Genomic DNA, 18007 nt, shown 5'->3' on the forward strand with positions numbered 1-18007 from the left:
AGCCCTGTTACCATCTGTTATATATGACCACTAGTACAACACAGCCCTGTTACCATCTGTTATATATGACCACCAGTACAACACAGCCCTGTTACCATCTGTTATATATGACCACTAGCACAACACAGCCCTGTTACCATCTGTTATATATGACCACTAGTACAACACAGCCCTGTTATCATCTGTTATATATGACCACTAGTACAACACAGTCCTGTTACCATCTGTTATATATGACCACTAGTACAACACAACACAGCCCTGTTACTATCTGTTATATATGACCACTAGTACAACACCAGTCACTTCTGTGTCTCATTGTGCCTCGAGTACTCTGCAGAGTAGACTCGTCTCTCTCTCTCTCACATCTCTCTCAGCGTCAGCGGTTTTGTGTCTGTCTGGCTATCTAGCGTCAGTTAGTCTGAAGTCCAAATATTGCTCACCCCTTTTAAAGTCTCCTTCGGGACTACATCTAAGGCTTCTAAATACCAGGTCCTTGATTGGTTCTCACCCCTTTTAAAGTCTCCTTCTGGACTACATCTAAGGCTTCTAAATACCAGGTCCTTGATTGGTTCTCACCCCTTTTAAAGTCTCCTTCGGGACTACATCTAAGGCTTCTAAATACCAGGTCCTTGATTGGTTCTCACCCCTTTTAAAGTCTCCTTCGGGACTACATCTAAGACTTCTAAATACCAGGTCCTTGATTGGTTCTCACTCCTTTTTGAAGGGTACTTAACTGCAGACCTCTGACTCTGCTTTTGACTGGTCAAGACTCTGAACTCTCCCTCAGAAGTCATGGCTCATGGTTTTCTCCATTTTGGCCCCAAGACCCTTCCCCTTTAGACAAAATTTAGCAATATGGCCATGATAAGAGCAAAGAGATTTCAGTTTGTAACCAAGCTCCCTCTCTCTCTCTCTCTTTTCTAATTCTCTCTCTCCTCAGAGGTATCATCACAGCCATATCCTTAACGACAGGTTAATTAGCCCAGGCCAGGATATGTCTGGGATTACAACATCTCATTTTCAATATGTGTGAATGTAGTTCTGATAGAGGTGATGATAGACAAGGTGTGTGTCTACCTACCTACCTGTGTGTGTGTGTGTGTGTGTGTGTGTGTGTGTGTGTGTGTGTGTGTGTGTGTGTGTGTGTGTGTGTGTGTGTGTGTGTGTGTGTGTGTGTGGTTTCTACAGTATAACTGTGTCTCCTCTCTCCAGACCAGGTGAACAGAGAGGAGATGGAACAGGCAGTGCAGCTCAGAGTTGGAGAGCTCATCATCATCGTAGTGGTGCTGGTCATGTGGGCAGGTAACACAACCACAACTCAACCACAACACAGCCACAACTTAACGGCAACACAAACAACCACAACACAACCACAACACAACCACAACACAGCCACAACACAGCCACAACACAACCACAACACAACCACAACACAGCCAAAACACAACCACAACTCAACCGCAACACAACCATAAACAACCATAACACAATCATAATTTTGATGAACCCCAGGAAGAGTAGCTGCTGCCTTGACAGGAACTAATGGGGTTCCATAATAAACCCCAGGAAGAGTAGCTGCTGCCTTGGCAGGAACTAATGGGGATCCATAATAAACCCCAGGGAGAGTAGCTGCTGCCTTGGCAGGAACTAATGGGGTTCCATAATAAACCCCAGGAAGGATAGCTGCTGCCTTGGCAACAGGAACTAATGGGGATCCATAATAAACCCCAGGAAGAGTAGCTGCTGCCTTGGCAGGAACTAATGGGGATCCATAATAAACCCCAGGAAGAGTAGCTGCTGCCTTGGCAGGAACTAATGGGGATCCATAATAAACCCCAGGAAGAGTAGCTGCTGCCTTAGCAGGAACTAATGGGGATCCATAATAAACCCCAGGAAGAGTAGCTGCTGTCTTAGCAGGAACTAATGGGGTTCCATAATAAACCCCAGGAAGAGTAGCTGCTGCCTTGGCAGGACCTAATGGGGATCCATAATAAACCCCAGGAAGAGTAGCTGCTGCCTTAGCAGGAACTAATGGGGATCCATAATAAACCCCAGGAAGAGTAGCTGCTGCCTTAGCAGGAACTAATGGGGTTCCATAATAAACCCCAGGAAGAGTAGCTGCTGCCTTAGCAGGAACTAATGGAGATCCATAATAAACCCCAGGAAGAGTAGCTGCTGCCTTGGCAGGACCTAATGGGGTTCCATAATAAACCCCAGGAAGAGTAGCTGCTGCCTTAGCAGGAACTAATGGAGATCCATAATAAACCCCAGGAAGAGTAGCTGCTGCCTTAGCAGGAACTAATGGGGTTCCATAATAAACCCCAGGAAGAGTAGCTGCTGCCTTAGCAGGAACTAATGGGGTTCCATAATAAACCCCAGGAAGAGTAGCTGCTGCCTTGGCAACAGGAACTAATGGGGATCCATAATAAACCCCAGGAAGGATAGCTGCTGCCTTGGCAACAGGAACTAATGGGGATCCATAATAAACACCAGGAAGGATAGCTGCTGCCTTGGCAACAGGAACTAATGGGGATCCATAATAAACACCAGGAAGGATAGCTGCTGCCTTGGCAACAGGAACTAATGGGGATCCATAATAAATACAAATACAAAACAGAACCATAACACACATATTTACTTTGTTGTTGATTGAAACATGTACTTAGATATGTGTTTTCATTAGTTGAATCAATTAGATCCTGCCCATTTCCAGCTCATCGTTCCAAAATATTTAGCCTAGTTAGCTGGCTAACTCCTGGATCCTGCTTTGTAGTGTACCCCTCGGTTTCATCTACACACTCTGCTATGAACGCATACAGCCGACTCTCTGTCTGAATCCCTGTTACTCATGTAACAGGGTTATATTGGTGATTCCACTTGCCACTTTATTGTTAAGCCAATGGGTTTTTGGTTTGAGTTTGTTTTGCCTTCACCTACTCAACATGGCATCTTATTGGCTGGTTTGCATAGCTTGCTTACGAGGGGGGATGTTCCAGTTAGAATCGTCCCAGTGAACAAGCACCAAACCAGCGGTAAGTTGTTGGTTGCAAAGCACTGTACATCAAAAGTGATTTTTATACTCTCAAGTGATAATTTAAATGTACAATTTATATCAAATTGTTTGTAAATGTTATTCGATAAGATGCAGCGGTTTTTTTGAGAATATTTGTTGTACATTTTGTTGTAGAGAATTCCCGCCAGTATTAGCTAGCAACTTACTGTGTCTGGTGGGGGGGTTCATATATTTTGTACAGTGCGTGAGTGCAGAGTTGGATGGTGAGACGTGCATTGCATGACGTGCAATTTTGTGTCGTTCTTATCAGGTACATTGTTAAATATATTATATTGTAATTGTATTATTTTGGTAACTGCCCCAGTGAACAAGCACCAAACCAGCGTGCGTGAGTGCAGAGTTGGATGGTGAGACGTGCATTGCATGACGTGCAATTTTGTGTCGTTCTTATCAGAATAAAGCTACATGACTGGTGCTACATGTTGGAGTTCCGTGTCGATGACTGATTGTACACAACGCAAGACGAGTACTGTTACAGTGGTGCCGTGACCGTTCTTCTGGATCGGATCATCCTTCGCTGGATTTCCATCTCAGAACTTCGCCGTGGTTGCTGTTGAAGAATCAGATAAGACGTTGCTGGTGCAGTTTATGGCGATATCGCATTTCGCCACAAGAGGGCGCCACTAGAACGTTTTATTATCGAAATTGATGAACTTTTGTGTTACTTGTTTAATTGCAATTCTAATGTATATCTGATATAAGTAGGGTGAGTTTTACCAGTGTACTAGATATAGGTTAGATTTTGACGTGAGGTTTAAAATATATATATATATATATATATATATATATACATGTTTTGCTATTTACATTTTTATTAGGGTGTTGATTTCCCATTGTTAAAATGGAAAGTGTTGGGAGAGGTAGGGGTTTCCTGTCATTTAATATGTCACCATCTGTTGGTAGGGGTTCAGCCAAAATTCCAGTTACTTCTACACCTATGCCCAAACTGGAGGGTTTTGATGATAGGTTACCCATGGACACGCCCAAGGATGTGTATGGAAGAGTTTTGCCAAATACAGGGAGTGGGGAGGTCTCCATGGATTTGATAGCAGACATAGTACAGCAGATTGGTCATTCCATTGGGGAGAACATTGCCTCCTGTTTGGAGTCAAAGGCAATTGTTGGGCATGTTGGGGACAATGTTATGGGGAGTGTATGCAGCTCGAGGGGTATGGATGTGTCAGGCCTGAACCTGGTATTGAAGTCTGATATCAGGGAACCGGTGTACTTTCGGGGGGATGGCTCTGAAAAGTGCACAGTGCATGAGTGGGAGGATATGGTAAGGGTTTACATGCGTAAGAGGGGCGTGTCTGTGATGGACCAAGCAGTTGAGGTTATGGGCAGGCTAATGGGAAGGGCCCGCGATGTTGTTAAAGTTGGCATACGCAGCAATCCCTCCATTGATTTATCTAAAGGCCCGAGTCCCATCTTTGACATACTGAAACAACATTTTAGTGACACTGTTTTTTCAAGCATGCCCCTTGCTGACTTTTATGCCACATTACCTCTGACTGATGAACAACCATTTGAATATTGGCTCAGACTGAACAGGGCTATGGAGGTTGCTGAAGATTGTCTAAAGAGACAGGGAAAAAGTGTTGAAGACCCATCTCGTGAGCTCACAGTCATGTTTATCAGACATTGCCCTAATGCTGAACTGTCGCTTATCTTTAAGTGCAAGCCATTACAGCAGTGGACTGCTGCAGATGTTCATGAGAGGCTGGATGAATACAGGAGGGAGCGGAGGTACTCTCACTTACCTAAGTTGACCCCAGCCATCGCAACAATGAAGCAGGAAGTTGGTGCTGTCATGCCGATCACCATGCCTGCTGTGAGAACCCACATGGAAGTACCCAATACGTTGCCTTACCCAGCCCAGACTATTCAGGGCTCAGCTGAGCCGATGGAACGTATCCTTGCCATGCTGGAGCGTGTGCTGGAGCAGAGGCCACAACAGTCTGACCATAAGTTCCAAAAAGGGAATAGGAGCAAAGTGAAGTCTAATGGGCCATGTAACGTGTGTGGGGATGCCGGACATGATACTTACTTTCACTGCAGGGCCAATCGCCTCTGCTTTCTTTGTCATGTAGCTGGCCACGCACGCTCTCAGTGCCCCAAGGCCGCAGCTCTGAGCACAGCTGGTGGAGTCCCTACAGTAATCACTGCTCAGCTTCCGGAAAACTAGTAGGCCTGCATGTAGAAGGGGAGAGTGTTGGGCCTTTTGTAGAGTCCCCATCAGTGAGAGCTGTTGATTTGGAGTCTGTATATAAAAGTGTTTGTGACGAAATGGAAACTGAGAAGAGTATCATAATGCAGAACACACAGAGACTTACCCCGTATGATGATTTATTCTATGCCAAGGTGTTAATAGGAGGAGAAGTAGAAGTGAGAGCTATGCTTGACAGTGGATCCATGGCTTGTACCTTGAGCTCTAGGGTCTTACCTGAACTGTTGCATGCAGGAGTGTTGAAAAGTCCTTCATTGAGTCCTACAGAGGTAGTCTTGGTTGGTTGTGGTGGGTTGAAGACGAGGCCTTTGGGAGTATGTGAGCTGGAGATGGAGGTGTACGGATGTAGAGTTGCTGTGCCTACACTGGTGGTGGAAGGCCAGAGTGATGACCTCATCTTGGGCAGCAATCTCCTAAAGCACTTGATTCGCCACCTGAAGACGGATGGAGATCTCTGGAAGAGGGTTTATACTCCTGTGTGTGACGGGGGTGAGGAGAGCAAGCTAATCGATATGATGGCTAATGTGGAGAGATGGAGAGACAGTGAAGTACCTGACAAAGTTGGAACTGTGAGACTAAAAGGGGCTGTGACTCTAGAGCCTATGCAGGAGCACTTAGTCTGGGGCAGACTACGAAACACTCAGAATCTATCAGCTGGCAGTGCTGTTGTCATTGAGCCCAGCAGTTCAAGGTCAACACCAAGGTCAATACTCGTAGGGAGGACAGTAGCTCTATTGCGGGGGGATGGGTGGCTCCCTGTTAGAGTGATTAACCCTTCTCAGAAGACAGTGACATTGAGACGAAACACCACTCTAGCCGATGTCTCTCCTTGCATGGCTCTAGAGGACTTTGACTGTTCGTGTGTGAAGGATGATTCATCAGCAGCTTTCCAGCAGCAAGTGCAGAGAACGGCTGATATACTCACTGACTGCCAAGATGACTTGACACTGACGGACGGTTCCAGCCAACTTCACGATACTGACGGACCGGACAGTTCAAGCGATCCTGAGGTCTTACGTGACTTAGGTTTGACTGATATTGATGTCTCCTCCTGTCAAGCGTCTCCTGCTGGTAAGAAGAAACTCATCCAGCTCATAGCTGAGTACCAGTCTATTTTTTCCAGGCACAAGTTGGATTGTGGAAAAGCTTCCGGATGTCTTCACCGCATTCAACTGAGTGATGAGAAACCCTTTCGGATGCCCTACCGACGCCTTTCACCAAATAATTATGAGAAGCTCAAACAAGCATTGAATGAGATGGAAGAACGTGATATCATAAGGAAGTCTAGTAGTGAGTTCGCCTCTCCCCTTGTCCTTGTATGGAAGAAGTCTGGAGACCTGAGACTCTGTACTGATTTTCGTTTGCTCAATGCTCGCACCATCAAAGACGCCCACCCACTCCCTCACCAGGCTGACGCGCTGGCTGCGTTAGGTGGAAATGCCTTTTTCTCGACAATGGACCTTACCTCTGGCTACTACAATGTGGAAGTGCATGAGGATGACCGGAGATTCACAGCTTTTACGTCGCCATTTGGATTGTACGAATACAATCGAATGCCACAGGGGTTATGTAATAGTCCGGCAACCTTTATGAGGATGATGCTAAACATCTTTGGGGATCAGAACTTTCTTAGCCTGCTGTGTTACCTTGACGATGTCTTGGTCTATGCGCCCACTGAAGATCTGGCTATACAGCGCCTGGAAATGGTTTTTGAGCGTCTCAAGGCTCACAACCTGAAGTTGGCGCCAAAAAAATGTAACTTTCTGCAGAGGTCTGTGAAGTTTCTGGGGCATATCATTAGTGCGGATGGTGTAGCTACAGACCCTGAGAAGGTGAGGGCCATTACAGGAGTAACAGAAGCCGATCTGATGAAAGATGGCACTGACATTCCATCTCAGAAGAAATTGAGGTCATTCCTTGGGATGGTGGTGTATTATCAACAGTTCATTGAAGGTTGCTCGACCATTGCAAAGCCTCTCTTTGGATTGACTACTGGACACAAGGCTCCACGCTGGAAAAAGAAGCGAAGCTCACCTGTCAGGAAGTTGACGGCTGCCGACTGGACAACAGAATGCAGACAGGCCTTATTCCAGCTAAAGCAAGCCTTACTGGACCAGGTTTTGTTGGCCCACCCCAACTTCGAAAAACCCTTTCTACTCTCGGTGGATGCATCCAGTAATGGCTTAGGTGCTGTGCTATCTCAGGTGCAGGAACCGGGAACTACAGCGAGACCTATAGCCTTCGCGAGCAAGTCCCTCAGTTATGCACAGTCGAGGTATCCTGCGCACAGGCTCGAGTTCTTTGCCATGAAATGGGCTATCTGTGACAAGTTCCACCACTGGCTACGGGGACAGCAGTTCACGGTATGGACGGATAATAATCCCTTGACATACATTCTGACCAAAGCAAAGCTTGATGCTTGTGAACAGAGATGGGTCGCCAAGCTGGCACCGTACGAGTTTGACATCAAGTACATCCCTGGAAAAATAAATGTTGTTGCAGATGCTTTGAGCAGAGAGCCCTTCGTACGACCCAGTGCACTCCATCGCCTGACAAGGGTTCCGTACGAGACCTTACTAGCTGAAGCCGACGCTGTGCGCACAGACAGAGTGCAAGATGTGTTTCGCTGGTCCAGCCACCCCTTTGATAAAGCCTCTGACTCCAACGAAGTGGTCATTAGCTGTCAGGCTATTGTTGACCCCCCATCTGGTGCTTTATCAAGACATGAAGTTGCAGCTGTTCTTCATTCACACAGGTGCTGGGTGGGTGAAGTGGGCTCACATGCACTGCTGTTGCCACAGCTCCCACAGGCTGTTATGCCATCAGAGCAGACCGATGTCGAGGTTCTGCCACACGACTTACTGATGAGTAAGCAGCGTGATGACAACGTGATCAGCAAAGTCATCTTCTTTGTGGAGAGGGGGAGAAGACCATCCCGGAGAGAGCGTGCCCATGAGAGTGTTGAGGTTTTGTGTCTTCTCAGAAGTTGGGACAAGTTGACCATGAAGATGGGTGTACTGTATCGTGTTTCGAAGAATGTGGTTACAAAGAGGAAAATGTATCTGTATGTGGTTCCAGCCTCCATGAAAGCAATGGTGTTGAAGGGTGTCCATGATGAAGCTGGCCACCAGGGCCAACAGAGAACAGTCTACCTGACAAGACAGAGGTTCTTCTGGCATGGCCTGGAGAGGGAGGTAAAAGCTTATGTGAAGTGCTGCAGGAGATGCGTGGTGAGCAAGACTCCTGATCCGGAAGCAAGAGCTCCTCTTGAGAGCATAATAACAACTGAGCCTCTTGAACTAGTGTGCATAGACTTCTGGTCTGCAGAAGATTCTTCAAACAAATCCTTGGATGTGCTCGTTGTTACTGACCACTTTACCAAATTGGCTCATGCCTTCTTGTGTCCGAACCAGTCTGCTAAGTCAGTAGCTCATCAGTTGTGGAACAACTATTTCTGTGTCTACGGGATGCCTCGCCGTATACACTCAGACCAGGGAGCCAACTTTGAGAGCGCTTTAATAGCCGAACTGTTGAGTGTTGCAGGCGTTCAGAAGTCTCACACCACGCCATACCATCCGATGGGGAACGGGTCCTGCGAAAGGATGAATAGGACTTTGGGAAATATGATCCGGGCCCTGCCAACGAGAGCAAAGCACAGATGGCCTCAGGCGCTGAAGTCCCTTACGTTTGCATACAATTGTACAATCCACGAGACCACAGGCTTTGCCCCTTTCCTGCTAATGTTTGGGAGGACGCCAAGACTGCCTGTTGACATAGTCTTTGGCTCTGTCATAGAGAACCCAGAAGTTGTCGACTATGACCAGTTTGTTCAGTCTTTGAGGAGAGATCTGAAAGAAGCCATGAATGCAGCACAGGCATCTGCAGCGAAGCAGTTGAAGAGGCATGCTGACCTTTATGACAGAAGAGTCAGAGGAGCACCAGTGGAGATTGGGGATCGAGTATTGCTGGCTAACAAGGGGGAGCGGGGAAAGCGGAAGCTCGCTGACCGTTGGGAGGATACTGTCTACCTTGTCACTGGATTGAATGCTGTCAGTCACACTTTTAAGATTCAGAACAGCTCCACTGGACGGGAGAAGACGGTACATCGCAACCTGATAATGCCAGTCAACTTTCTTCCTCTCCCCCATGCTGCTGCTGAGGAGAGAACAGACATGTCTGAGGACATGAATGACAGCCTTGTGGTCTCAGCTGCCATGGACACTGCAGTGGATGATGGTGCTGAGTACAGAACCAGAGTGTGGGTGTCAGAGTTGTCTTCTGAAGGAACAGGTGACACAAGCCTGGAGGGTGATGTGCGATCCTTGGATGCTCAGGATATTTCACCTTTGGATTCCGTGGATGATATACTGCAGCTGGAAGGTCTGCCGCGATCAGAGAGTCTTCAAGAATCTGACCGAGACTGTAACAGTGTAGTGAGTGAGCTAATTGACCAGTCTGCTTACGATATCCGTACTGACCTACCAAACACGGACCATTCCTTACCTGATCAGTTACGTACTGATTGTGTTGACGGACACACTATTGCAACAGTACACAACACTGTTACCCCTTATGCAGTTGAAGGTAGTCGGGGTCATATTAGGTCAAGGGCAGGAAGGCTAGTTAAACCAGTGTCAAGACTGATTGAGATTATGAATCAGCAGAAAGTTAGCTCTTGAAGGTTAAATATGTGAATAGAGGGTCAATGGTATTGACATCTTTTATTTGTTTTGCTTTTACATCATTGTGACCATGATTAGAGGTTGCAGGATGGTAATGTGACGGATATGATAGTCTCTTATGGTGGTTTATTTTATTACTTGGATGTTTTAAAGTCACTGAGTGTACTTAACATGTGACAGGCATGTTTACCTATGAGGGCTAAGGGGTTTGATCAACTGCTTTTCACTCTAATTCTCAAGGAGAATAGTCTAATGACTGGAATATTTAGTGACTGATTTAAAGCAGGGTCTGCATCCTTGATATACACAGCTTTACCTTTTAGTTCTCTCTATTAGGTAGTATATATATTTTTTTTTCTCTGGATTATTCTGTATTCTGTTGAGTGTCTCTGTATCTGGTATGTTTGCACAGTGCCGTTTTGTATTTTGTTATTTTTCTTGGCAAGTGGAATTCAGTAGGGGGGAGTGTAACAGGGTTATATTGGTGATTCCACTTGCCACTTTATTGTTAAGCCAATGGGTTTTTGGTTTGAGTTTGTTTTGCCTTCACCTACTCAACATGGCATCTTATTGGCTGGTTTGCATAGCTTGCTTACGAGGGGGGATGTTCCAGTTAGAATCGTCCCAGTGAACAAGCACCAAACCAGCGGTAAGTTGTTGGTTGCAAAGCACTGTACATCAAAAGTGATTTTTATACTCTCAAGTGATAATTTAAATGTACAATTTATATCAAATTGTTTGTAAATGTTATTCGATAAGATGCAGCGGTTTTTTTGAGAATATTTGTTGTACATTTTGTTGTAGAGAATTCCCGCCAGTATTAGCTAGCAACTTACTGTGTCTGGTGGGGGGGTTCATATATTTTGTACAGTGCGTGAGTGCAGAGTTGGATGGTGAGACGTGCATTGCATGACGTGCAATTTTGTGTCGTTCTTATCAGGTACATTGTTAAATATATTATATTGTAATTGTATTATTTTGGTAACTGCCCCAGTGAACAAGCACCAAACCAGCGTGCGTGAGTGCAGAGTTGGATGGTGAGACGTGCATTGCATGACGTGCAATTTTGTGTCGTTCTTATCAGAATAAAGCTACATGACTGGTGCTACATGTTGGAGTTCCGTGTCGATGACTGATTGTACACAACGCAAGACGAGTACTGTTACACTCACACATGGAGAGTACTGTGCCTCTAGTACACTGAAGAGGATACTAGTCTTGCTCTCTCTCCCTCTCTTTCTCTCTCTGTATTTATCCCAATTAAATTCAAAGGGCTTTATTGGCATGGGAAACATATGTTTACATTGCCAAGGCAAGTTTTTAAAATGTATTTTTATTTGACCTTTATTTAACCAGGTAGTGAAAAAGATAAAACAAAAGAGAAGTAAACATTACAACATTACAGTAAACATTACAACATTACAGTAAACATTACAACATTACAGTACACATTACAACATTACAGTAAACGTTACAACATTACAGTAAACATTACAACATTACAGTAAACATTACAACATTACAGTACACATTACAACATTACAGTAAACATTACAACATTACAGTAAACATTACAACATTACAGTACACATTACAACATTACAGTAAACGTTACAACATTACAGTAAACATTACAACATTACAGTAAACGTTACAACATTACAGTAAACATTACAACATTACAGTAAACATTACAACATTACAGTAAACGTTACAACATTACAGTAAACATTACAACATTACAGTAAACGTTACAACATTACAGTAAACATTACAACATTACAGTAAACATTACAACATTACAGTAAACATTACAACATTACAGTACACGTTACAACATTACAGTAAACATTACAACATTACAGTAAACATTACAGTAAACATTACAACATTACAGTAAACGTTACAACATTACAGTAAACGTTACAACATTACATTAAACGTTACAACATTACAGTAAACATTACAACATTACAGTAAACATTACAGTAAACATTAAAACATTACAGTAAACATTACAACATTACAGTAAACATTACAGTAAACATTACAACATATATACAGTGTTATAACGATCTACAAATAGTTAAAGTACAAAAGGGGAAATAAATAAACATAAATATGGGTTGTATTTTTAATGGTGTTTGTTCGTCACTGGTTGCCCCTTTTCTTGTGGCAACAGGTCACAAATCTTGCTGCGGTGATGGCACACTGTGGTATTTCACCCAATAGACATGGGAGTTTATCAAAATTGGATTTGTTTTCCAATTCTTTGTGGGTCTTTGTAATCTGAGGGAAACTCTAATATGGTCATACATTTGGCAGGTTAGGAAGTGCAACTCAGTTTCCACCTCATTTTATGGGCAGTGTGCACACTTCTCTTGAGAGCCAAGTCTGCCTTCAGCGGTCTCTCTCAATAGCAAGGCTATGCTCACTGATTCTGTCAAAGCTTTCCTTAATTTAGGTCAGTCACAATGGTCAGGTATTCTGCCACTGTCTACTCTCTGATTAGGGACAAATAGCATTCTAGTTTGCTCTGTTTTTTTGGTAAATTCTTGCCCATGTGTCAAGTAATTATCTTTTTTGTTTTCTCATGATTTGGTTGGGTCTAATTGTGTTGCTGTCCTGGGGCTCTGTGAGGTCTGTTTGCGTTTGTGAAAAGAGCCCCAGGACCAGCTTGCTTAGGGGACTCTTCTCTAAGTTAATTTCTCTGTAGGTGATGGCTTTGTTATGGAAGGTTTGGAAATGACTTGATTTTTAGTGTAGAATTTAACGTCTCTTTTCTGGATTTTGATAATTAGTGGGTATCGGCCTAATTCTGCTCTGCGTGCATTATTTGGTGTTTTACGTTGTACACGGAGGATTCTTTGCAGAATTCTGCATGCAAAGTCTCAATTTGGTGTTTGTCCCATTTTGTGAATTCTTGGTCGGTGAGCAGGACCCCAGACCTCACAACCATAAAGGGCCATTTTTATTTATTTTATTTCACCTTTATTTAAATAGTGGAAAATAATTACAATAAAAATTTCCGACTCATCTTTCCAAAATATTTAGCCTAGTTAGCTGGCTAACTCCTGGATCCTGCTTTGTAGTGTACCCCTCGGTTTCATCTACACACTCTGCTATGAACGCATACAGCCGACTCTCTGTCTGAATCCCTGTTACTCACACATGGAGAGTACTGTGCCTCTAGTACACTGAAGAGGATACTAGTCTTGCTCTCTCTCCCTCTCTTTCTCTCTCTGTATTTATCTCAGTTAAATTCAAAGGGCTTTATTGGCATGGGAAACATATGTTTACATTGTCAAGGCAAGTTTTTAAAATGTATTTTTATTTGACCTTTTTTAAATAGACAATAGTGGCAAAATAATTACAATAAAGCAATTCAACACTGGAGTGATAGATGTACAGACGATGAATGTGCAAGTAGAGATACTGGGGTGCAAAGGAGCAAGATAAATACAATAAATAACAGTATGGGGATGAGGTAGTTGGATGGGATATTTACAGATGGGCTATGTACAAGTGCAGTGATCTGTGAGCTGCTCTGACAGCTGGTGCTTAAAGTTAGTGAGGGAGATATGAGTCTCCAGCTTCAGTGATTTTTTGCAGTTCGTTCCAGTCATTGGCAGCAGAGAACTGGAAGGAAAGGTGGCCAAAGGTAGAATTGGCTTTGGGGGCGACCAGTGAAATATACCTGCTGGAGTGCGTGCTACGGGTGGGTGCTGCTATGGTGACCAGTGAGCTGAGATAAGGCAGAGCTTTACCTCGCAGAAACTTATAGATGACCTGGAGCCAGTGGGTTTGGCGACGAATATGAAGCGAGGGCCAGCCAACGAGAGCGTACAGGTCGCAGTGGTGGGTAGTATATGGGGCTTAGGTGACAAAACGGATGGCACTGTGATAGACTGCATCCAATGGGTTATATAACTGATTTGTATTTCTGGTCCTGGCAACTGGATCTTTTTTTAGAACTTCTTTTGTCTTACTGAGATTTACTGTCAAGGCTGAGGTCTGGCAGAATCTTGAGGTTGAGGCCGGGTGCTGCAGACTGTTCTAGTGCCCTCGCCAATTTGTTGATAAATATGTTGAAGAGGGTGGGGCTCAAGCTGCATCCCTGTCTCACCCCAGGGCCCTGTGGAAAGAAATGTGTGTTTTTGGCCAATTTTAACTGCACACTTGTTGTTTGGGTACATGGATTTCATAATGTCGTATGTTTATCCCCCATCACCGCTTTCAATCCATTTGTGTAGCAGAATATGTGGTCTGTCGTACAGTAATTTCGTAAAGAGATAATTTGACATTTGCTCAGTACATTGTTTTCACTGAGGAAATGTAAGAGGCTGCTTTTAATGATAATGCAGAGGATTTTTCCCAAGGTTGCTGTTTATGCATATCCCACGGTAGTTATTGGGGTGAAATTTGAGATGGAACAGGCAGTTTTGTGGCTTGGGGTGATCCGTCCTTGGTTCCAAATATTCGGGAAGATTCCAGAGCTGAGGATGATGTTAAAGAGTTTTGCCAATTTAAGGTCTGTATATTTTATCTTTTCATTTAGGATACCATCTTTCTCTCCCCCTCTCTCCCTCTATCCGTCCCTCCATCCCCTACTCTCTCACTCTTCTCTCCCTCCCTCCCTCTCAGGTGTGATCCTCCTGTTCTGTCGTCAGTATGACATCATCAAAGACAACGAACCCAACAACAACAAGGACAAAGCCAAGACCTCGTCCGAATGCAGTACGCCCGAACACCCACAGGGAGGCCTACTGCGTAGCAACCTCTGAAACCAGCCCCCACAGTCCACTCAGCTATATGGCAATAACTAATCCGATTCCTTAGGACAGGTGAGACGACACAGCCAACCAGAACCCTCACACCTAGGGCTCGATCCAGATTCTTCATACTTACGTGTTTACTTGCACACGGCCATGAATTTAACAAATGATAGAGATTCCCTCCAGCTAATTCTTACACAAATCCATGACGGATTGTGCGAGTGCACACTTTGAGAAAAGTGTGGAGAATCGGGACACAGTCCTTGCTATCCTCAAAACCCTTCACCACCAAATAGTGAAGTCTGAATGCTTTTCATAACAACCTGACCTGTCTATTTCTAATTGTTCCTCACACACAGATCCCGAGACCAACAGAAGCCATTCTCAAACTCCCCTTCTTGCAAACAACAGAAACAGACCGGGACTAATACTAAGACCAGAATGTAACCCAGGACCCATTGATAAAGCCACGACCAGAGTCAGACAACAACAACAAAAAAAAACAGTTGTCTTTGAAGCAAACAGAACTTGTTCATTGCCACACTCTTTTGAATTCGGGGAGCCCCTGGATCCTGGAAACTGTGTGGCCAATTGATTGAAAATGGCCGACAATGGATCCAAAAAGGTCATTCTCTTGAACCTGGATCACTAACTGTCTGAATGACAGTATGCACCATCCATTTGGAAACATTTGAAAACGTTGGCACATATTGAACATGACCCCTGGTTTCAGAGTAGCATGACTGACATCCATGAGGATGGGATGTGTTTGTTTGGTTCCAAGCGAGAGGCCGTGCATGTCGTCCGCAACATGACGATCACCACGACGATGATGATGAGCTCTCCAGCTCCGAGCTAAGACTCCTACACCATTCAGCACCTCAAAGACTACAGCATAAACCCCGCCCAGGAACCCAGCTCAGCCAATCACAACAGCCCAGCCCACTGTGGACCACAATCACCCACCATCCAGAGTGGGGAACCTGAATAGGTGAAGTTATCCCTAGTAGACTGGACACATGATATTTTTAATCACGCTTCTTCTACTTTCTGATATAAAGTAGTTCATTGTATCCGCTGTGGAGCCAGGTTTCATAATATTACCATATGTCCCAACTGCTTGCCGTAGTTTTGAAGTAATCACACAAAAAACAGGCCATATTTCAGGGCATTTTTCACCCTGCCAGCTCCTATTAGTTCTATTGAGCACCGTGGCACCAACTCACCTCCAGAACATTCTATTCCCAGCATAACGATCTATGTCACAATGCCTGTTTTGCTATTGTTGGCACTGAGACCTGCCCACGTTGCTGGTAGTTAACAACAACAAAAATGACTCATGGAACTCTGAGGTCGTCCCATTGTTCACTATAGGGATATGTGGGTATGTCGGTGTATTTTGCCAAATATCTCACAATATGTATATTTAGATTTTTTCGAAAAGGACACCATTTTAAACATTAGATTCTCCTCTTTCTAATTATGTAAGGCTGGGTAGCGTACTCCGTAGTCATCAAACACTAGCCCCCAAATTACCTTTTGACCTTGGAACGCTGGTATATTTCGCCAAATATCTCGCAATGTGTATATTTAGATTTTTTTCAAGTCGGACACCATTTTAATCACGATAATCTCCTCTATCTAATTGGTTGGGTCTAATTGTGTTGCTGTCCTGGGGCTCTGTGGGGTGTGTTTGTGAACAGAGCCCCAGGACCAGCTTGCTTTAGGGGACTCTTCTCCAGGTTCATCTCTATGTAGGTGATGGCTTTGTTATGGAAGGTGTCGGCCTAATTCTGCTCTGCATGCATTATTTGGTGTTTTACGTTGTACACAGAGGATATTTTTTGCAGAATTCTGCATGCGTGATCTCAATTTGGTGTTTGTCCGATTTTGTGAATTCTTGGTTGGTGAGCGGACCCCAGACCTCACAACCATAAAGGGCAATGGGCTCTATGACTGATTCAAGTATTTTTAGCCAGATCCTAATTGGTATGTTGAATTTTATGTTCCTTTTGATGGCATAGAATGCACATCTTGGCTTGTCTCTCAGATCATTCACAGCTTTGTGGAAGTTATCTGTGGCACTGATGTTTAGGCCGAGGTATGTATAGTTTTTTGTGTGCTCTAGGGAAACGGTGTCCAGATGGAATTTGTATTTGTGTTCCTGGCAACTGGACCTTTTTTGGAACACCATTATTTTACTGTCCCAATCTGACAGAATCTGTGCAGAAGATCTAGGTGCTGCTGTAGGCTCTACTTGGTTGGGGACAGAAGCACCAGATCATCAGCAAACAGTAGACATTTGACTTCAGATCATAGTAGCATTCTCTCTTTCTCTCTCTCTCACGCTCTCTCTTTCCATATGTCTCTCTCCCCCTCTATATCTCAGTTGAATTCAAAGGGCTTTATTGGCATGGGAAACATATGTTAACATTTCTCTCTCCCCCACCCCTCTCTCTCTCTGTCTGTCTCTGCATGACCATGCTCAGCAGCAGCTCAAAGTGAAAATCACATACAGTATTATAGTGAGAGAATGGGAGGGGGAGAGATGCTGTAGATGCCTGAGAAAGAGAGCGAGAGCAAGAGAGAGCGAGAGCAAGAGAGAGAGCGAGCGAGAGAGAGAGAGAGCGAGAGCAAGAGAGAGAGAGAGCGAGCGAGAGAGAGAGAGCGAGAGAGAGAGAGAGAGAGAGCAAGAGAGAGAGAGAGAGAGAGAGCGCGAGCGAGAGAGAGAGAGAGAGAGAGAGCAAGAGAGAGAGAGAGAGCGAGAACAAGAGAGAGAGCGAGCAAGAGAGAGAGAGAGAGAGCGAGAGCAAGCGAGAGAGAGAGAGAGAGAGCGCAAGAGAGAGAGAGAGCGAGAGAGAGAGAGAGAGAGACCCTTACTCCTAGATACTTGTTGTGATCTGTTCACGGAGTTAATGATGAGTTCATGTTTTATGTAAAACCATCAAGTGTGTGTTGAAGCATTTTGACGTCTATAACACACAACTTTCATGAGGTTATACTATTTCTATGAAAATAATATACATGAAATAACTGTCAAATTATCTATTCAAACACAATAAAATAATACATATCTGATATTTTCAATCACAGTGGTTTAGATGTTGTTTTATCTACAGTGGGTTTGTTGATGAGCAAGGACTGTCTGTCTGTCTGTCTGTCTGTCTGTCTGACTGACTGACTCCCCATATTTGTTCTGTTGTTTCTCTACAGTGAGATGACCAGCTTTGTTGACTGTGAGGGGAAC

The 18007-nt window shown here is 44.3% G+C and overlaps 1 protein-coding gene across 1 annotated transcript in view; it reads left to right on the forward strand.

The window, feature by feature from the left end:
- The window catches only part of LOC110489363 (fibronectin type III domain-containing protein 5-like), a 44426-nt gene extending 27903 nt beyond the window's left edge, over positions 1-16523 (forward strand). Inside the window, exons 4-6 of the mRNA XM_036971173.1 lie at positions 1216-1305; positions 14630-14829; positions 15120-16523. Of these exons, the coding sequence (XP_036827068.1) occupies positions 1216-1305; positions 14630-14769 (230 nt within the window). The 3' untranslated portion in view covers positions 14770-14829; positions 15120-16523. The remainder of the gene's footprint in view (positions 1-1215; positions 1306-14629; positions 14830-15119) is intronic.
- The last annotated feature ends 1484 nt before the right edge of the window (positions 16524-18007 follow it).

This window comes from Oncorhynchus mykiss, chromosome 32 (genome assembly GCF_013265735.2).
Source record: "Oncorhynchus mykiss isolate Arlee chromosome 32, USDA_OmykA_1.1, whole genome shotgun sequence".
NCBI classification, from domain to species: domain Eukaryota; kingdom Metazoa; phylum Chordata; class Actinopteri; order Salmoniformes; family Salmonidae; genus Oncorhynchus; species Oncorhynchus mykiss.